Genomic DNA, 19,713 nt, shown 5'->3' with positions numbered 1-19,713 from the left:
CATGGGGCTGTCCCCTTCTTTGCAGCCCCACACAAGCTTGGTTAAGAAATACCCTTAGTTGTTCCTAGTTTGATGTCTGTTAACGGATTGTCCCAGCTTTTCTTAAGACACTGTCAGTTTTGTACGTGGAACTTGAAGGAAGGTATCCATGTCTGAAAAGCTTGGGGTGGCCCAGCCAGTGTGCACATTTGCAGTTCTGCATTTTCACCTTTCATTTATGAAGATTACTGAGCAACTGCTATGTGCAAGGCACTGGGGTGGTGGGCTCTGTGGCCAACACAAAGACACGTGACACAGTCTCTAATGGGAAAGGCCAGGCGTGTGTTCACCGTGTGCACCAGGCATCCTGTGATCTACTGTAAAGATCTGAGCCCAATATGTTTCAAATCTTTGGAGTTAGCTTTGCTCCCTTCATTCTCTGCTGTCGGTACCCCCACTCTCCATGCTCCGACACTAATGAGACCCACCTTACTGTTAAATTCTGGTGATTTCCTGCTAAGAATGTCTCTTAGAGCCACCCCTCCTCTTGGTCCCTCTGCCATGGCCCTTTTCAAACCCTTGTTACCTGCTCTCTGTGCCTCTTCTACAGCCTCCGGCCCCTGCCTCACTCTCCTCACCTGGGGCCTGCTCCTTGCCCCGCTCAGCTCCCGTCTTGAATTGTCCTCCTGTTATATCACCCTTTGCCCCACAAGCTCCAGTCTGGTCACACCAGATTCCTGGCCTGGCAGCTAAGCTGTCCCCACTCTGCCCAACTCCTTCCCAGCCCTCATGACTTCCCATTACTCCTTTTTGGGGAACTTACTCCAGGATTGTTTTCTTTGTGGTTCCCCAAACACATCCTGTACTTTTCCAGCTCAAGGCTGACTACCTTCTTTCTTACAGTCATCTTCCACATCTGACTCTGTATCCCACCCACTGTTCAAGGTCATCTCACATGCCACTCTTCCAGGAAGCCTCACCTGATTGATTAGTGAACACTAGCTGTTTTGGGTCCCCCTTACACTGTCTTCCCTCTTCTTAGGACCCTCAAGGAGTTCTTCTGAGCAGGCCCACTCCTGAGGTGCCCGCTGTGCCTGGCTTGCCTCACTCAGCAGATGTGCACTGAAACCAGACTCCATACTCTCGACAGTACCTTCAACAAGGTGCCTGGCACCCACGAGTGCCCAGAAGATGTTATGTTCTGTGTCTGTAAGCAGCTGTCCCTAAGGCGGTTATGACACCTGTCGATCTGTCCTGAGTTATTACCATCACCATATTTGCATAATGCCTCACAGTTTAAAATGTTCTTCACATGAAATTTGTTATTTAATCCACACAAGGGACAAATCTGGGAGACTAGGAACCACCCACCCGTGTATTTGGTGATTCTCTGCCCCAGCTTTGTGTGAACATCCAAGTAAGTAAGTGCTGGTCCTCTGGTGTAGTCTGCACCTTTGCTCTGTGTGGCGTGTGTGCGATGTGCATGTTGAAGGGGCAGAGCAGCCGCCCAAGTGGAAAAGCTTCTGAGCTCTCCCTTAACTGCCCAGAGGAGTTTATTAGGGGCCTGTGCCAGGCAGAGGGCTAGTCCCAGAGAGGACCTTTCTGTCCGAAAGATCTGCCAGCTTGGCTCGGGGAACACCTGACTACCAAGCGTCTGCTCTTCTCACCTCCCTGCATCGCCCTGCTCCCTGAACCCCCTCCGGCTCCTTAGGATGGCACAGCCTTGGTTGCCTGACTGCCTGTGAGTCACAGGTCTTCACGGGCTCCCATAAGTATGTAATTGAATTTGTTTTTCTCCCATTAATGTCTTACCTCAATTTAATTGTTAGACCAGCCAGAGAACCTAGAAGGAAAGAAGAAAAAAATCTTCCAACCCTACAGTACTGTGTGTGCTCAGGCCGCAGGGCGGGTCTGTGTGTGCTAATGAGTTCGTTTTTCTTCCTGTGCTTGGCCGGTTCTGTAACGACTTCCCTCTTGGGGTGTTTTCTATGTGTCTCCACAAGGGCGTGAATATACCTGTGTGGCTGTGGCTCCTTGACTTCGCTGGGTCAGTGCCCAGCAGGGTGGCCAGACTTCCTCACGCAGTCCCGCTGCCTCCGCAGAGATGGGCTGCGGCCGCACCATCTCCTGCAGCTGTCCGTGGGCGTCCACATGCCCGGACGCGTGCCCGCAGCGCGGGAACTCGCCCGCCCCCCACAGCTCACACTCAGCGCACACGGGGGCGCTGCGCGCTCCGGCCAAGTCTCCCCGCACCCTCCGCCTAACCGGTGGAATTTCCAGCGGGGTGGGGCCGAGAGGGCCCGCCCAGTTCCGGGCGTACAAAGCGGCCCTGGAAGGCTGCGGGGCAGCACTCGCCCTTCCTGCGGCTCGCCTGCCATGTGTCACTCCCGCAGCTCCCTGCCCGCCATGCCCGTCCTGCGGGCCCCGACCCCGGTGCCCTCCACCAGCCCGGGGCCCCGGCGGGGCTCGGGTCCTGAGGTCTTCACGTTCGACCCTCTCCCGGAGCCGGCGGTGGCCCCCGCCGCGCGCCCCAGCGCCTCCCGCGGGCACCGAAAGCGCAGCCGTAGGGTCCTCTACCCGCAGGTGGTGAGTGTCGACGAAGCGGGTGGCCGGGAGGAGTGGCGGGGCGATGGCCGGACGTCGGGGCCCGAGCTGACCTGTCCCCTTGGTCGTCTCCGCTCAGGTCCGGCGCCAGCTGCCTGCTGAGGATCCGAATCCTGCCAAACGGCTCCTCTTCCTCCTGCTCGCCATCGTCTTCTGCCAGGTCCTGGTGGCTGAAGAAGGGGCGCCGGCGCCCCTGACCCCGGAGGACGCCCCCAGCGCGGCGCCCCCCGCGCCCACCCCTGCGCCCCCAGCCCTCGAGCCCCTTAACCTGACGGCGGAGCCGTCGGACTACGCTCTGGACCTCAGCACTTTTCTCCAGCGACACCCGGCCTCCCTCTAACCGTGACTCCCCACCCCCAGCAGAGTCTGAAAAGGCAAAGGAACCCCGGGCGTATCGGGGTGTGAGAGCGCACCCCAACCTGGGGCTCCCGGGGCCACTCGCACTGGACACTACAGGCAGCCGCCGGCCGCACCGGTGGGACACGCCGGGCCGGGCGGGGAAGGAGGGCGGCCTTAATTTATGTCTCATTGCTCCTAATTAATATTTATGCGTATTTATGTATGTCCCCTAGGTGATAGAGGGGCGTACGTCGTATTTATTTAACTTATGCGAGGGTGCGAGACGCGCCCGCTGCCGCACACGCAGGTCCGAGCGCGCCCGGTGGGGGAGTGGAGGACGCGGCCGGGTCGGGCGCCCCGGCTCGGGGGTCGCCACGGTGCTGGGCCGCAGGCTTGGAGGGTGACACTCCGCCCCCCAGCATCCCACCCCGAGTCTGCTCTGAGCGGCTTCGGCGGACCATTGGCAGTAAGGGCCTCGGCCTTCGACCTCCTTTAAGTTGCCCCCAAGGGGTGGCTACGGGGTGGGGGGCTGTCGGGGGGCGGCCGTGGGGTCGCCCGGTATGTTCTGTGAACACAAATAAACTGGATTTACTGCCGGCAGTCCTGAGTGTCTCTTTGCCAGCGGCGATTCCCCTCTTCGGGCGCCAGGGGCCGGCGGCCAAGCCCGAGCCCCTTTTAGACCCCGGAGCCCAGCAGCCGGCGCCCGGACGCAGACGCTCGCGGCCCGGCCCGCGGACTTCCCGGAGCAGCCGGGGGCGACGCCGCGATGAGGCAACGTCCGGGGCTTAGGCGCCGGCCCACGTGCGTCACGCGCGCGGGCGCGGCGCGGGGAGCGGCCGGCGGCGGGGGGGCCTGCCGGGAGCGAGGGGCGGGGCGCCGCGGGGGCGGGGGGAGAGCGGGCTCGGCGCGGGGCCTGCCGGGAGCGAGGGGAGGGGCGGGGCGCCGCGGGGGCGGGGTCTCGGTGCCGCAGCCCCAGGGTGCGGCCGGGTGCGGGGCGCGCGCGGGGCGCGGGTTGGGCTGCCCGCAGGTCGCGCGCAGGTGGCGGCGCTCTCTCCCCGGTCCCCGGCCCGCGCGCCTCCGGGAAGGTAGGTGGCGGGGGAGGTGGAGTCGGGCTGCGCGGGAGCGCGGGGGGCGCGCGGCCCGGGCCTCTGGGCGCCGGGGAGCGTTATCCGACCCGGGAGAGCCGCCTCCTGCGGCGGGGCGCAGGCAGTGGCCGCGAGCGGGCGAGAGGGAGTCGCTGGAGGTCTGCGGGATTGCACAGGAAAAGCCTCTTGCACCCCTGGGTGCGGAAGGGACTGGGCGGTGGCGGCTGCCGGCGGGGCCGGACTGACGGGAACGGGAAACGGTCACAGCTCCCCTGCCCCTCCCCGCGGCTCTCTCCTCTCCTCCAGCTCCCGCTCGAGCCATGTTCTTCACCTGTGGCCCAAATGAGGCCATGGTGGTCTCCGGTAAGTGCTGTTCTTTCCTCAGCCAGTGACCCCCAAACCCCTGCGAGCCTGGCCTCTGCCCCTTCCCCCTCCCTAGCAGCTCCACAGCGCCAAGCCCCCCATCACCATCCCCCCCCCCACCCAGGGCTGCAAGCTTGTGATTCCCAGCCGCTGCCCTTGCCAGGGCCAGGCCGCCTGTCCTCCAGCTCCCACATTTCCTCCCGGGATTGCCCCTTGCCCCCCTGCCTCCCCTCCCCCCAGTTCTGCCGTCTTCCATATTCCAGCCCTTCCGCCGCAGCTCACTGGCCCCTCGCCTTGCAGGGTTCTGCCGGAGCCCCCCAGTCATGGTGGCTGGGGGCCGAGTCTTCGTCCTGCCCTGCATCCAGCAGATCCAGAGGTGGGTAGGAAGAGAGCCAGGAAGGGGACCCTAGTTTTCTCTCTTCTCCTTTGCTCACTGTCCACTCTTCTTTTTCCCTCTAGGATCTCTCTCAACACATTGACCCTCAATGTCAAGAGTGAAAAGGTTTACACTCGCCATGGGGTGCCCATCTCAGTCACTGGCATTGCCCAGGTGAGGTTTTCAGAGCCTTTCCCAGATCCACTCCCCCATCACCTTCTCTGTCCCCAGACTTTAAGGATCCTGTGACCACACCTTTCGCAGCCTCTGCCTGCTGACATTCTCTCTGTAATCTTACCTTCTCTAGCACTCTTAACTCTCCTCTTCTCTCCCTGCTTCCTCCCTGGCTTCCTGAGACTTCTGCCTCACCCTTCCCACCCTTCCCATGGCTGCAGGTGAAAATCCAGGGGCAGAACAAGGAGATGTTGGCAGCCGCCTGCCAGATGTTCCTGGGGAAGACAGAGGCTGAGATTGCCCACATTGCACTGGAGACTCTGGAGGGCCACCAGAGGGCTATCATGGCCCACATGACTGTGGAGGTGGGCCTGACAGCAGGGAAACATCTGGAAGGGATTCCAGAGGGGCGCTAAGAACTGAGCTAGTGTGTGGGAGACAGTGGCCAGAGGATCTGAGAGCTTACATTCCTTCTTCCACCATCCTATTGTCCCAGGAAATCTATAAGGACAGGCAGAAATTCTCAGAGCAGGTTTTCAAAGTAGCCTCCTCAGACCTGGTGAACATGGGCATCAGTGTGGTCAGCTACACCCTGAAGGACATTCATGATGATCAGGTAAACCTGGACAGGTGATCCTCTCTGTCCCTGCTCCCTTCTCTTAAACCCTCTTAAGGACTCCAGTTTCTGCATCTCTCCCACAGGACTACTTGCACTCGTTGGGGAAGGCTCGAACCGCTCAAGTCCAAAAAGATGCTCGGATTGGAGAAGCGGAGGCCAAGAGAGATGCTGGGATCCGGGTGAGAGAGATGGGGGGTCACTTGGTCACCATGGGCTTATTGGGCACTTGGTGGGAAGGGCACAACTGACTGAGGGCTGGTGGAACTGGGTTGACAGAGGAAGTAGATGAGGCCACGGCTGGGGCAAAGGCAGGGGAGCCTGGGAGAAGCAGGCCTCCCCCTGAAGCCTTCCCCTCCCTGCTCTGACTCCCCACCTGATTTCTGTATGAATAGGAGGCCAAAGCCAAGCAGGAGAAAGTGTCTGCTCAGTACCTGAGTGAGATCGAGATGGCCAAGGCGCAGAGGGACTATGAGCTGAAGAAGGCCACATATGACATTGAGGTCAACACCCGCCGGGCACAGGCTGACCTGGCCTATCAGCTTCAGGTCAGAGCCACCATACTTGGCAAGTAGCCGGGCTGGATCTTGCCCCTGCACCATTTCTCTCAGGCTACCACTCTCGTATTCTATCTCTGATCCCCATATCTTGTTCTCCATTTCTGACCTACTCCTCCATATGAGGAAGATTTCAAAGACCTAAACAATTCAGCTAAAAAGCAAAGAAAAGGTCAAGAGATATATGATCAGTAGGGTTGGTCATGTGTTTGGAGCGGGTTGTGCCCTGTGCAATGGCACCTGGATGGGGGTGAACCAGAGCTGAGGCCCAGCCCGTGCCCACTCACCAAACTGTGCCAGAGGAAGGGGTGCCGTTTTCTCATTTGCACAGGGCAGTCCTAGGGATCAGAGGAGGGTGTGAGGAAAGAAAACATGGAATTGGGCTTTGAATCCTGCAAAGTGAGGTGTAGGAAGCCCTGGATATTGCAAGGAGGTACAGTCAATCCTCATTTGCGGATTCCGTATTGAGGATGTGCCTATTCACTAAAATTTATTGATAACTCCAAAAATCAGTGCCCACAGCACTTTTGTGGTCATTTGCAGATATGCACAGAGAGGCGAAAATCTGAGTTGCCAGGTGCATAGTTCCCAGTTGAGGTTGAGCAAGATGTTCTGCTTTCTTTAAACTCTTATACTCTAAACAGTATTATCTTCATAGTATATTTACTGCCACATTTTTCACATTTTTGTGTTCTTTGTTGGTGATTTCACTGTTTAAAATGGCCCTAGGCATCGTGCTGAAGTGCTGTCTAGTTTTCCTAGGTAAAAGGAGACTGATTTGCCATATGGAGAAAGTATGTGTGTTGGATGAGCTTCATTCAGGCAGGAGTCACAGTGCCGTTGGCCATAAGTTTGTTGATAATGAAGCAAAAATATTTATACATAAGATGACTTTAAACAGAAACACACATTAGGCAAGGTTATATATTGACCTGTTGATAAAAAATGTGGCCAGAAGTTCATAGGAACCTAACCCCGCATTTCCCCTAGGAACGAAGTCAGTATTTGCTAATTTAGTGTTTCTGGCTACTTTATACAACAGAACCACCGTGAAGAATGAGTTACCTTTACCTAAAGGATAGCAATATTGTGAAATTCATTTTTGCCAAGAGTTGGTACAGGCTAAAAGCGTAACAAAGTGCCAAACGTCTTCAGTTGTGGGGATAAATTCTTGGCTTGTGCATTGCTCCTCAAAGTGTGGTCTGTCTACCACCACCAAGAGCAGCATCAATGGAGTATTCGTTAAAAATACAAAGTCTCAGGCTCCAGGCCAGACTGAATCAGAATCTGCGTTTTAACAAAATCCCTAGTGGCTCATGTATACATTGGAGTTTGAGAAGCAGTAACATAGTGAAACCACTAGCATGGGTGGGACTATGGATAAGGGCCTTGACTGCCTAAACATGGCATTTTTGTCTGCAAATCAATGGGTTGGGCTGGTTTGGGCTCTGTTTAACTTTTATCAGTTTCTAATTTTGTGCCAGGCTTTGTGCTAGGTAATCAGGAAATAATGATTCAGTCAACAAATGTCTATGAAGTGCCTACTATGTGCCAGACATTTAGAGGTGACGATGAAGTATGAATGAGACAAAAGATTCCTGCTCTCAAAAAGCCTACAGTGTAACACAGAACACAGCTAACAAGCACGTCAGTGGACTTCACAGGCTCTGCATACCTTGCCCAAGTGCTGTGAAGGAGATAAACTGGGATGTGAAAGTGTAGGGGTTACTATATTAGCTCGGGGTGGTCAGAGAAAGCTGCTGTGAGCAATTGATATATGAAATAAAACCTGAAGATGAGAAAGAACCAGCAATGTAAAGAGTTGTGGGCCAAGAGTATTCTAAACCACTGATTTTCAAATAGGATTTTTGTGGTGATGGAAATATTCTGCGTTTTGCTGTGGTGATGCGCACTTGAAATGTGGCTGGTGAAATTGTGACTAAGGAACTGAATTTTAAATTTTGTTGACTACTTATTAATTTTAATTTAAATAGGCATATGTGGCTAGTGGCTAGGCAGGGGGGGACCAGCATGTGCAAAGGCCCTGAGGTAGGAATGTCCCCAAAACAGAAGTGAGGTTTCTGATCTGGTGTGACTGGTGTGCTGTGTGGAGAGGGAGACAAGACCAGGTCACAGAGGGCTCAGATGTCCATGATGGAGACTTAGAAGAGAATTCAAAGCACAGTAGAAAGCTATTAGAGAACTTTAAGCAGAGAGGTGCTGTGGTTCAATTTATGTTTTTTATAAGGATCAGACTGGCTGCTGTATGAAGATTTGTCAGATGAAAGGCAGCAGGGAGACAAATTAGAAGCTTTTCAAAGATGATGAATTGAGCCCAGCTGGGCGTGGCTCAGCGATTGAGCGTTGACCTAGGATCCAGGTGATCATGGTTCGATTCCCGGTCGGGGCACATGCCCGGTTGCAGGCTTGATCAATGACTCTCTCATCATTGATGTTTCTATCTCTCTCTCCCCCTCTTCTTTCCTCTCTCTGAAATCAATAAAGATATATTTTTTTAAAAAAATTTTTTTTAATAAAAAAACAAAGATGATGAATTGAATAAATGCAGCTAAAACCTCATTAAAAACACATAGAGTGATTTTGAGAGAGAGAGAATGGGACCAGAGAAATAGAAACCATAGCATCACTTCGGAGCTGGAAAGCCGTGGTAATTGACGAAGCATGTCCCTGTTCTGAGACAGCTGAGAACAGAGGTGCCAGGGAGGAAAAGTGGCATAATCTGAGGTTCAGGAGCTGGTACAGCCATGGCCTCTAGCTGTGATGAAGACTGTCAAAATCAGGAAAAACAGATGAAGAGTGACTTAGTTAGAGCCCCTCGGTGGCTCCCTGCCACTGAGTCCCTTCTCTGCCCCAGTAGACATCTACCTGGAGGTTTATTATCTGGTGAGAGTAAACCAGAGGATGTGGCCTGGGGCCAGCCAGACACAGGTGAGGGCCTGGTACTTCACCACAGCAGGGCCATGAGCTGGCTGTGCACCCATTGAATGCTAAATGCTGTCAGCCTCCCCTCACCCCGTGCCCCACTTGGCTCCCAGAACCTCCATCTTCCAAAGAATGGATCAGAAAAGTGCTCTGGGAATATGACCAACCCAAAAGGAAAGACTTAAAGATCCCGAGCCAGAGTTTCTCAGCATATGGCCTGCCCAGGCCACCCTAGAGTGAAGCTCTAACTCCGCCAGCCTCGCCCAGAACCCAGAGCTCCCTTTCAGTGTCGCGGAGCCTCTTCACTGTGAGCAGACAACCAAGGATTACCTGGTCTGCGAGGAGCCTGCAAAGTGGAAGACAGAGCAAAGCCATGTGGAGGACACAGACTACACCCGGAGAGGGAAGCTTTCAAAAATAGATGTGCTCAGCGAGGTGAGAGAAGAATCCACATCCAGGAAGTCAGGGTACAGAACAGAAAACAAAGAACAGCTCTTAGAAATTAATAAACCCCAATAAATTCAATAAAAGGGGGGGGGGAGAAATTAATAAGATGGCAGAAATTTTAAAAAATCACTTTGGAAGAGAAATTCTAATCTCCCAGAAAACAGAACAGAAGAGATTGGGGGAGGGGGGAAGCAGATAAAAGGAGGCGAGTCCAGTAAATCCAGCAGACCAAAGGAAATGGGAGTAAATAACCAAATGAAAAACATGGAAAATGTTCATGAGGACAGTGTAGATTGAAACAACCTGGCAAGTGCCCAGCAGTGAATGAAAAACATGACTGAAATTTCAGAACACTGAGAACAAAGGAAAAACATCTGGAAGCTTCCAGAGAGAAAAACAGGTCTCAGAAGGGTCAGGCATGAAAATGACCAGATTTCTTAAGCTAGAAGACCCTGGAGCAAAGCCTTAAAAATTCCAATGAAAATGAATTTCAGCGTAGTAACCTGTCCTTAACCTAACTGTAATTCAAACAGAAGGGTAGAATGAAAATCTCGGAGAAGGAAGGTCTCGCAGACTTCCTGCCACATCCTCCTTCCAAGGAAGCTGCTGGAGGCTCTCACTGAAAGGTGGCCTCGGGGCTGGGCCGGCTGCTCCCACACAGAAGAGGTGGTCCTGTGCGAGTCCCGCCTGGAGCAGGCTTGGCATTTCCAGGTCAGACAGAACGGGGCCACGTCCAGAAGCGCCCTTCCTCGAGTGAACAGATGGCCAGTCGAGGCAGGGCCCCCTCTCGTGTTGGTGACGCCCGCAGCGCGGATGGTACGTGGCTGAGCAGGAGCAATGAGACGGGAAGGGAGCGTGCTCCTCCCCGGGCCTCCTCACGAGCATCCCGGCCGGAGCGCGCTGCTCCCTGGGCTCCGCGAGGAACAGGACAGTGCAGCCTGCGCAGGAAGAGGCGTTCTGCGCGCACCTTCTTGTCGGGGGCCCTGGAAGGGTGCACGGGAGCTGCTCGCAGTGGCTGCTTGTGGGGAAGGGGACCAGGTCATTTGAGGAAATATGTGCGAGCCTGACTTCTCACTGTGTACTTTTTTCTTTTCAATCTGTACCATATACAAAAATAAAAATGAAAAAGGTACATGCACACATCCAGCCCCTGAAAGGAAAGGCTGTTGCAGCGGCTGGGGCCGCAGGTGCAGCGGCTTGCACGAAGGTTGGGCCGCATGGATGGAGACTGAGAGGGGTGGGCTGGAACCGGGTGGAGGTAGAAGGCGCCGCTGCCCTCAGTGCGCTCCGGGTGCTCACACTCTAGAGGGAGACACAGTGGGGAAATGGTCATCATGGGAGCTCACGGAGGGACACGGCGCCCGGTCCCAGCCCTATCCAGCTCTGACAGAGGTTGCCTTAGGAAAGGACTGGCTCTGAGGAGGATCGAGCCCTGCTTGCCTTGGGTCTGTACAGGAAATGGCCTCCCCTGGGCTGGCGGGGCTGGCCTGGGACCACTCCGGGTACCCGCTCTATTTGCATACCGCACCCTGGAACCCCGCCGTGGCCTCTCTCTGGTGCCTGGGCACTTGCTCTGCAGCCCTGACGCTGAGCATCCCTCCTCCCCAGGTGGCCAAAACGAAGCAGCAGATCGAGGAGCAGCGGGTGCAGGTGCAGGTGGTGGAGCGGGCCCAGCAGGTGGCAGTGCAGGAGCAGGAGATCGCCCGCCGAGAGAAGGAGCTGGAGGCGCGCGTGCGGAAGCCGGCGGAGGCCGAGCGCTACCGGCTGGAGCGCCTGGCCGAGGCAGAGAAGTATACGCCCCTTCCCTGACCCCTCCCGCTCCTCTGCCACCTGGGCGCCCCCATATGAAGAGCTGAGGTCTTCACGGCCTGGCCTCCTCCTGTGGAACTCAGGTGGTAGGAGCCTCTACCCCCAGCACCAGGCCTTTCTCCGGGGAGCGGAGCGAGGGCTCAGCTGCTCCCTGCGCTCCCCTTGTTTGCCCAGGTCCCAGCTGATCATGCAGGCTGAGGCCGAGGCGGAGTCTGTGAGGGTGAGTTAGCAGGTCGCTCTCTCCGGCTTGTGGGGAATGGACAGGGAATGGGCGTTGCTGCTGAGCTGGAGTTTCTTGCCGGTAACTGCTGCCATCAGTGTCACAGTATGCTGTACCCTCCTCAGATGCGGGGGGAGGCTGAGGCCTTCGCCATCGGCGCCCGGGCCCGGGCTGAGGCGGAACAGATGGCCAAGAAGGCAGAAGCGTTCCAGCTGTACCAGGAGGCTGCTCAGCTGGACATGCTGCTAGAGAAGCTGCCCCAGGTCTGGGGGTTGTGTGCTGGGTGCCACAAGAACCAGGCTAGGGGACCATAAATTAGGGGTGGGAGTTATAAGTCAGTGACCAAACTGAAGAAGGATGATCAGTGTAAAGGGATCTTAAAAAACCCAGGGTAGCCCTGGTCAGTGTTGCCCAGTGGTTAGAGTGTCGATCCAAGCACCAGAGAGTCTCCGGTTCTATTCTCAGTCAAGGGCACATACCTGGGTTGCAGGTTCAATCCCTGGCCTGCTGGGCTGCCTGCGGGAGGCAACTGATTGAGATGTGTATCTGCCCCCCCTTCTCACCCCTCACCCCTTCCTTGCACTCGCTCTAAAAATCAATAGAAAAATTATCCTCGGGTGAGGATTAACCAAAACACCAGGGTATAGCATTTTAGGAGGGGGGGGTGATCAGATCATAGGCGCTGAGTGGGCGTCTCATCTACCAGGTGGCAGAGGAGATCAGTGGTCCCTTGACCTCGGCCAAAAAGATCACACTGGTGTCCAGTGGAAGTGGGGCCATAGGGGCAGCCAAAGTGACAGGGGAAGTACTGGACATCCTGAGCCGCCTACCAGAGAGCGTGGAGAGACTCACGGGCATCAGCATCTCCCAGGTGAGGGCTCCAGGCTGTGGTGCAGAGCCACTGCAGTCCTGAGGCACCTAGCACGTTGACATTTATTAATCACTCTTTGTGCCAGCCACAGGGCCAGCATCAACATAAAAAAGAGTATTTTAATGAAATATCCTTATAGTTTACAAAGTAAAGAAACTGAACTCCAACATGTTAAGTAACTTAGCCCATGTCGTACAGCTGGGGAAGCTGGCTTCCAACCCAGGCTAACTAGTACAAGGAACTAGTAGCAGCCTGTTGACAATTAATTCCAAGGCATATCACTGCTTTTCTTGGTGCTTCTTGATTCACTTGAAGGTTATGGTAGAGGTCAGAGAGCAGCTCTGAAGCCAGACTGTTTTGGTGTGAATCCTGGCTCCAACGGGTGCTGTGACCTCAGAGAAGTTCTCAACTTCTCTGTACCTATCTCCTCAGGTTAATAATAGAAACCACCCTGTTGAATTGTTAAGGGGATTAAATGAGTAATATTTGCAAAGTGTTTAGAACACTGTCTGGCACAGTGCCACATAAGAGTGTGTTAAATACATATATAAATAAAAGCACTGGACCATTTCAGTGACCTTCAAGCTGGGTTCCTTGGAGCCTCCTTGAGGCCTGCAGGGGATTGGGAGCTACAGAGTCTGCAGGCCAAGCTCTGGCCCCTTCCACATCTTTTTAGTAACTCATTGCTAAACCTGAATTCTTATGACTGCTTGGCAAAAGGGGATGAGGTAAGGTGCCAGAAAAACTAGCGGACTCCTCACTATGCTGTATACCTGAAATTAATACAAATAATATTGAATGTAAACTGTAATTGGGGGGGGGGGGGACACACAAACATCTAGAAAATTCCTGGGTTTGCGTGTCCTCCTGCAGCCATTCATCCAAATGAAGTTCCCATGTCACCCACTGTTGTCTTTTTTGCCAGGTGAACCACAAACCTTTGCGAACAGCCTGAGCCTTCCACCTTCGCCGATGCCTAGCCTCATGATTCAAGTTTCCTGAATGGTCCCTATATTGCATGCACTTCAGCTGGCCTCCCAGAGCATGTCCTTTGACAGTGGGGCTCCACCTCTCATCTCTCCTTGCCAAATAGCCTGTGCCTTGCCTTGAAGGGGAAGGATTACTCCCCTGCCCAGGCCCACACTACCAAGACTGCCAGTCCCCCAAGGGTTCCATGCCAGCATTCTGATAATCCCACCCCACCCCAACTTGTTTAACTTCCTAATTAAACTATACTGAGCCTGTTGTCCAGAATTATTTTCTGACCAAGACTGAGGGATGGCTGCAGGTTCTCAACTTGTCTGATACATTGCTGTTAAGCTTTGATACTTATGAACAATTAAGTTAAAACAGAACTCATTTGAAATGAATGTCAGAATATAACTTCCTTCCAGTAGGCTTTTTAGAATGGGAGAAAGTTACTTATACACTGAAGAGTTGTAGAATTAACTACCCCCCCCCCCATACACACACAGAGTTGTTTTAGTCAGAAGCATGCTGATGTGGAAGGAATGTGAGAATTGTATTAGTCCCTAGAATTACTGAAAATGTGGCCAAGGGAAATTGACTTAAATTTCCAGGGTAGCTTGGGACTTATTTTGTGCAACTTAAAAACATGAGACAGTGCCCAGCCAGAGTAGATCAGTTGGTCATTGTTCTGTGCACCAAAAGATTGCCGGTTGGATTCCCAGTCAGGACACATACCCGAGTTACAGGCGCAGTTCCCAGTCAGGGAGAGTATGGAAGGCAACCCATCAGTGTTTTTCCTCATGTGGATGTTTTCCTTCCAAGCATGTCCTTGGGTGAAGATTGAAAATAAAGTCCTGGCTGGTGTGGGAGTCATGTGCACCTAAAGGTTGCCAGTCCCATTCCTGATTGGGGCACATCCCTAGGTTTAGCACTTGATCCCCCATACCCAGCATGTGGGAGGCAGCCGACTGGGATGTTGCTTTCCCTTCCTCTCTAGGAATCAAAAATTTTCTGAAAAACATGATACATGATAGAGTAGCAGTTTAGAGTGGGACCGTGGTATGGCGTCCCACACCGGTTACCTTCATCTTCAGCTGAGAAAACCCACATGGTTACAGAAAACAGGGTTCTCATCACCCAGGACTCCTGGGTGTGCTGTACACTGGTAACAGGCAATTGTGGCCGCCTAACTGCATGCTTCTCCTGGGGCAACTGGGAGCCAACCTGGTTTTGGTTCAGTACGTTGCACAAGGCCTCAGAATCTACTTTTCTACAGGTCCCAAGGTGCTGCTGGTCTGGGTACCATTTACGCACGTTTGACTTTCATCTGAGCCTATGCCTATCCTAGTTAAGACTGGTACTGGTGGGGGAATTGGCTTGAGTACCAGGGATTAAGACATGAGGCCCAATTAAGTCTTAGGATTTTCTCATCCATTCATGGAGAACAGACTACATGTGTAAGTGATCCAGTCAGCTAAATAAGCACACCAACTTTTTTTCCAATTCCCATTTATTTTTGGCTCTTGGGGCAGTCATTTTTTCAATATGAAAAAAAGCAAATTGAACACAAAACAGAAATTTGAAGTGTAGGGTAGGACAAAACCAAAGGGGGGGGGGTGGAGGCAGTAGCAAAAGAAGAAATGAGATGTTGCCAAAAAACAAGGTGTCCTGTTCCCTCTCCTCTGGGGAATGACTCCAACATTTAGGTGTCAGTACATACCTTTCATATACATTCAGGACTGATACTCCTTTTTGGCTAAGAAAAGGTGGAGATGAGGGGTGCCTTTCTGGAGTCTTAGGGACTAAGGCTGGTCACTCTCTTCTTCCTTTAACTCCTCCATTCAAAGGAAGAGATTCACTGTGGGAGGTAACGTGGAAGAGGGAAGGGTCCTAACTTGATAAGAATGGGGCGGACCCTGCAAAGGAAACAGCTCAGGACAGAGCTTGGAGACTGAAAATTGAAATAATACTGTTAACACCTCCCCCAAAGCTAAAGGTGGAGCACGAAAAAATACCTGGAAACTAGGACTTTAACAGCCAGCTCTCCAAAACTGCTCTGGAATGGGAGACCCCGCCCACTCGTGGGACTGCTGCAGCTAGAGTCAGCACGGTTCCCTTTCCCTGGGCTGCCACGTGGGCTTCGCATGGTGGTTTCAGCCCAGCTCCAACATGGGATCTGGGCGACATCCAGCTCCTTGACGAATTACGTTGGAAATGAGTTAAATATTAACTGGGCCCTGGCCCATGTGGCTCAGCTGGGTGTCACCCCACGCACCAAAGGGTCGCTGGTTCAATCCCAGGGCAGGGCACATGCCTAGGTTTTGGGCTCAATCCCAAGTAAGGGCCTGCGGGAGGCAGCCAATCCATGGTCTGCTCTCACATGGATGTTTCTCTAAAAATCAATTCTAAAATCTTTTAAAAGAAATTAACTGGACAGAGAGGAGGAAATGGGCGCCATAAGGAAACACAAGGCTGCCCAGCAGAATGGCAGAAACAGATCCCAGAGCGGAAGAGAGGAGACAATCAAGAAACGAGGAGTATTTATTGAGCGCCTATTACGTGCCAGGCACTGCTCTAGAACAGCCGGGAAAGAAGAGGCGGGAGAGGCGGTGGAGGGGGCGGGGCCGGGGCGGGGCTCAGGCCTCCTCCTCCGCCTCCTCCCCGAAGTCCTCCTCCTCCTCGGCCGTGGCGTCCTGGTACTGCTGGTACTCGGACACCAGGTCGTTCATGTTGCTCTCGGCCTCGGTGAACTCCATCTCGTCCATGCCCTCGCCCGTGTACCAGTGCAGGAAGGCCTTGCGCCGGAACATGGCGGTGAACTGCTCCGAGATGCGCTTGAACAGCTCCTGGATGGCCGTGCTGTTGCCGATGAAGGTGACGGCCATCTTGAGCCCGCGCGGCGGGATGTCGCACACGGCCGTCTTCACGTTGTTGGGGATCCACTCCACGAAGTAGCTGCTGTTCTTGTTCTGCACGTTGAGCATCTGCTCGTCCACCTCCTTCATGGACATGCGGCCGCGGAACACGGCGGCCACCGTCAGGTAGCGGCCGTGGCGCGGGTCGCACGCGGCCATCATGTTCTTGGCGTCGAACACCTGCTGCGTGAGCTCGGGCACGGTGAGCGCGCGGTACTGCTGGCTGCCGCGGCTGGTGAGCGGCGCGAAGCCGGGCATGAAGAAGTGCAGGCGCGGGAAGGGCACCATGTTCACCGCCAGCTTGCGCAGGTCGGCGTTGAGCTGGCCCGGGAAGCGCAGGCAGGTGGTGACGCCGCTCATGGTGGCCGAGACCAGGTGGTTGAGGTCGCCGTAGGTGGGCGTGGTCAGCTTGAGCGTGCGGAAGCAGATGTCGTAGAGCGCCTCGTTGTCGATGCAGTAGGTCTCGTCCGTGTTCTCCACCAGCTGGTGCACCGAGAGCGTGGCGTTGTAGGGCTCCACCACCGTGTCGGACACCTTGGGCGAGGGCACCACGCTGAAGGTGTTCATGATGCGGTCAGGGTACTCCTCGCGGATCTTGCTGATGAGCAGGGTGCCCATGCCAGAGCCGGTGCCGCCGCCCAGCGAGTGCGTCAGCTGGAAGCCCTGCAGGCAGTCGCAGCTCTCAGCCTCCTTCCGCACCACGTCCAGGACCGAGTCCACCAGCTCGGCCCCCTCTGTATAGTGGCCCTTGGCCCAGTTGTTGCCTGCCCCAGACTGACCTGGAATGGGGTCAGGAGGCAAACTTGATTAGTAAAGTGTGGTATACACATCACATTTCCACCTTTCAACTCTTGGGATAATGCCCTCACCTATGATATCCCCCACACACACAGTTTACCACCTAAGGCAGTCACCCCCCTCCTCCATTAGAGATTCAGAACATGACCCTATAAAAGCTGTCCAGTCCGATAACCATTTCCTAACTCTCCCTGTCCTCTTGCACCCAAATAAACTGAATGATGGTATCTATAACTTACCAAAAACAAAGTTGTCTGGCCTGAAGATCTGGCCAAAAGGACCTGAGCGAACAGAGTCCATGGTGCCTGGTTCTAGATCCACCAAGATAGCACGAGGAACATATTTTCCACCTACAGGGAGAAAAGTAGAAGAGTGAAAATTGGCAGAAGGTAAATAAATTGGGGCTGGGTGACAGTCAGGGACCCAAACTTGTGATTCCAGGCGCTGCTACTAGGTGGCAGCAGAGCTGGTCTTTGACCCCCGTGGTGAGAAATTAAATAGAGGAAGGTTTCCAAAGGGAAAGGACGGATTCATTCAAAGGGAATAAGGGGTTCCCTGGGAATATAAAGAGACACCAGAAGTACCAGAGGGGATGGGACCTGATCTTCTGGACTCCTTCCCTCACCTGTGGCTTCATTGTAATACACGGAGATGCGATCCAGCTGCAGGTCGCTGTCCCCGTGGTAGGTGCCGGTGGGGTCGATGCCATGTTCATCGCTGATCACCTCCCAGAACTGTCAGGTAAGAACGATGAACCCGACTGCTCAGGTTCCGGTCGATTATGCCCCTGCCTCCAGCACTTTAACACCAAACACGCTGTGCTGGCATCCCCTCCATCTGCCTGCCACGACCCTCCCCTAGACACCTCCCCCCCCCGGGGAAAGCCTCCTTGGGATGTGAAATGATGTCCAGCTGGGAGGGCCCGGGGATCGCTGGCACAGGTGGGGTGGACTGAGGCGGCCGACCTGACTAGGTAAGCTCACTGCTCGACCCCCACGCGCAGGGCACCGCCTCTCCACACCGCGCACAAAGGGCCAGACAAACCAGCTGCCAGCCGCCCACCCCCGGCCCTCCACGCGGCTGCAGCGCTAGAGCACGCGGAGCCGCTGACAAAGGGAGGCGTCGGGCGTGGGCGGGGCTGAGCGCGAAATCTGCGCGCGAGGGGCGGAGCCTGAGCTAGCGCGCCCCCTGGCGGTCCGCAGGGCCACACGGGGCCCGCCCGGCAGAGCCCTGCCCTTCTGCTACAACGTAGCAGCCGGTAGCGGCCGCACTTCCTCCCCCGCTACACTGTAACCGCGCAAAAAAAAAAAAGAAAAGAAAAGAAAGAAATGCCCCCGTGGCCTCGGAATTTTATCCCCTGGCTAGTTTCCCCCTCCTCTTCCTTTAAATGAGGATTCTCTTCCTTTCTCCCACAATTTAGTCCTGAGGGACCCTCTAACCGCCTCTTTTCTCCTTATCTGTTCAAGCCCTAAAAGGTATCTTTAAAGGGGAAATAAAGGGAGCAAAATGAATCCGGCTCATATTAGCCTTCCATCCACGAAAAACTACGGGCCTGCTCCTCAAGAATCACGGGGGCGCACTGAGACCCCTGGTCTTTTGTGGAGGTAACGCTCAGTGCAGCCCACCCTGGCGCACCGCGTCCCCGGCTTGAGAGCCGGGCTCGGCAGCTGTCCCCCCAGCCTCGCCCCTCTCCCCTCGGGCTTGGCCTGCGAAACCCCGCCAAGGGCGATGCACATGGAGGAACCTCGCCTCGCTTTGTCTCGGCCAGTTTCCGCACCTCCTTCCCTCCCCGGCTCTCGGACCGTTAGGAGATCCCCTTTAAGTAAAACCTTACAGAACCCCGGTCTTCCCGCCCCCCAAACCTCAAGGGTGCTTTTGATAGGTTCCCCAAAATGATTCTGCCAAGAAAATAATTAATTCCCCATTTTTCAAAAGGAAATTCTACCTATAAATGTGTATTATACATATAAAACTTCTTTTTGGCAAAGCTTGGCTAAGGCTGGAGACTGCAAACAACCCATAACCATTCTACATAGTTTATGTGAATTCTTTTCTTCTCAGAAATATAGTTAAGAGGTTTAAAATCCTTACCTTGGCACCGATCTGGTTGCCACACTGGCCCGCCTGGATGTGCACGATTTCCCTCATGGTTCAAATTAAAAATTTTTGTTCGCCTCAAAAGTGTGTGGGGGGCAAGAAAATGGGGGGGGTAATCTTTTTTCTCTGCTGCTGCCGCTCACAGGCCGCTAGAATGGGACGTGCCCCGGAGGCTGGAGCAGCGAGATCCGAACGCGGCGGCAGGAAGGTTCTGAGAGGGAGAAAGGAGAGGGCGGGCGCGGGAGGGAAGGCGGGCAGGGCGGGGCGCGCGTGCGCCCGCGGGGAGGCGGGAGAAGGCCCGCGCCCCGCTCCGAGACAAAGCCTCGGCGAGGCTGGCGCTGATTAGTCCACGCCGGTCAGGTAGCCGGCACCCATTGGCCTCTGCTCCGGTGCACGAGCGCAGTCCTCTCTGGGAGTTGTAGTCCTCCATTGTTGTCCTCGCTGCAAAAATGAAGGGGCGGGTGGGAGGATATTTGGTTTGGGGGTTTTGGTTTTTTGACGTTTTATGAAAAATGACCTTGCGCAAGATGACTTTCCTCTCAGCCTGAGTT

The 19,713-nt window shown here is 54.5% G+C and overlaps 3 protein-coding genes across 3 annotated transcripts; 2 read left to right on the top strand and 1 right to left on the bottom strand.

Moving 5' to 3' along the window:
- Positions 1 to 2,289: 2,289 nt before the first annotated feature.
- On the top strand, positions 2,290 to 3,515 carry IER3 (immediate early response 3). The gene is made up of 2 exons (XM_081141493.1): positions 2,290 to 2,565; positions 2,663 to 3,515. Exons 1-2 carry the CDS (start codon positions 2,356 to 2,358, stop codon positions 2,921 to 2,923), a joined length of 471 nt encoding a protein of 156 aa, XP_080997619.1. The 5' UTR covers positions 2,290 to 2,355; the 3' UTR covers positions 2,924 to 3,515.
- A 351-nt stretch (positions 3,516 to 3,866) lies between these two features.
- FLOT1 (flotillin 1) lies at positions 3,867 to 13,629 on the top strand. Its single transcript, XM_081141479.1, has 13 exons — positions 3,867 to 4,007; positions 4,314 to 4,370; positions 4,671 to 4,746; positions 4,830 to 4,920; positions 5,142 to 5,285; positions 5,417 to 5,536; positions 5,623 to 5,718; positions 5,932 to 6,084; positions 11,092 to 11,273; positions 11,467 to 11,512; positions 11,638 to 11,775; positions 12,219 to 12,383; positions 13,309 to 13,629. Exons 2-13 carry the CDS (start codon positions 4,328 to 4,330, stop codon positions 13,336 to 13,338), a joined length of 1,284 nt encoding a protein of 427 aa, XP_080997605.1. The 5' UTR covers positions 3,867 to 4,007; positions 4,314 to 4,327; the 3' UTR covers positions 13,339 to 13,629.
- Positions 13,630 to 15,330: 1,701 nt separating this feature from the next.
- Positions 15,331 to 19,511, bottom strand: TUBB (tubulin beta class I). Its single transcript, XM_081141478.1, has 4 exons — positions 19,157 to 19,511; positions 17,691 to 17,799; positions 17,305 to 17,415; positions 15,331 to 17,046 (listed from the first exon to the last, which is right to left on the bottom strand). Exons 1-4 carry the CDS (start codon positions 19,211 to 19,213, stop codon positions 15,989 to 15,991), a joined length of 1,335 nt encoding a protein of 444 aa, XP_080997604.1. The 5' UTR covers positions 19,214 to 19,511; the 3' UTR covers positions 15,331 to 15,988.
- Positions 19,512 to 19,713: the final 202 nt, after the last annotated feature.

This window comes from Miniopterus schreibersii (genome assembly GCF_964146895.1).
Source record: "Miniopterus schreibersii genome assembly, chromosome: 6".
Lineage (NCBI taxonomy): Eukaryota > Metazoa > Chordata > Mammalia > Chiroptera > Miniopteridae > Miniopterus > Miniopterus schreibersii.
The sequence above is the reverse complement of the archived record's forward strand: the minus strand, read 5'-3'. Positions and strand labels throughout refer to the sequence as shown.

Excerpts from the sequence above, each read along its gene's own strand:
- IER3 (XM_081141493.1), top strand. The coding sequence starts at position 2,356 with ATGTGTCACTCCCGCAGCTCCCTGCCCGCCATGCCCGTCCTGCGGGCC. Across the intron at positions 2,566-2,662 it reads GGGTCCTCTACCCGCAGGTG|GTCCGGCGCCAGCTGCCTGC; the intron begins GTGAGTGTCGAC and ends GTCTCCGCTCAG.
- FLOT1 (XM_081141479.1), top strand. The coding sequence starts at position 4,328 with ATGTTCTTCACCTGTGGCCCAAATGAGGCCATGGTGGTCTCCG. Across the intron at positions 4,921-5,141 it reads CAGTCACTGGCATTGCCCAG|GTGAAAATCCAGGGGCAGAA; the intron begins GTGAGGTTTTCA and ends CCATGGCTGCAG. Across the intron at positions 11,513-11,637 it reads CCGAGGCGGAGTCTGTGAGG|ATGCGGGGGGAGGCTGAGGC; the intron begins GTGAGTTAGCAG and ends TACCCTCCTCAG.
- TUBB (XM_081141478.1), bottom strand. The coding sequence starts at position 19,213 with ATGAGGGAAATCGTGCACATCCAGGCGGGCCAGTGTGGCAACCAGATC. Across the intron at positions 17,800-19,156 it reads GCAACCAGATCGGTGCCAAG|TTCTGGGAGGTGATCAGCGA; the intron begins GTAAGGATTTTA and ends CTTACCTGACAG. Across the intron at positions 17,416-17,690 it reads GTATTACAATGAAGCCACAG|GTGGAAAATATGTTCCTCGT; the intron begins GTGAGGGAAGGA and ends TTCTCCCTGTAG.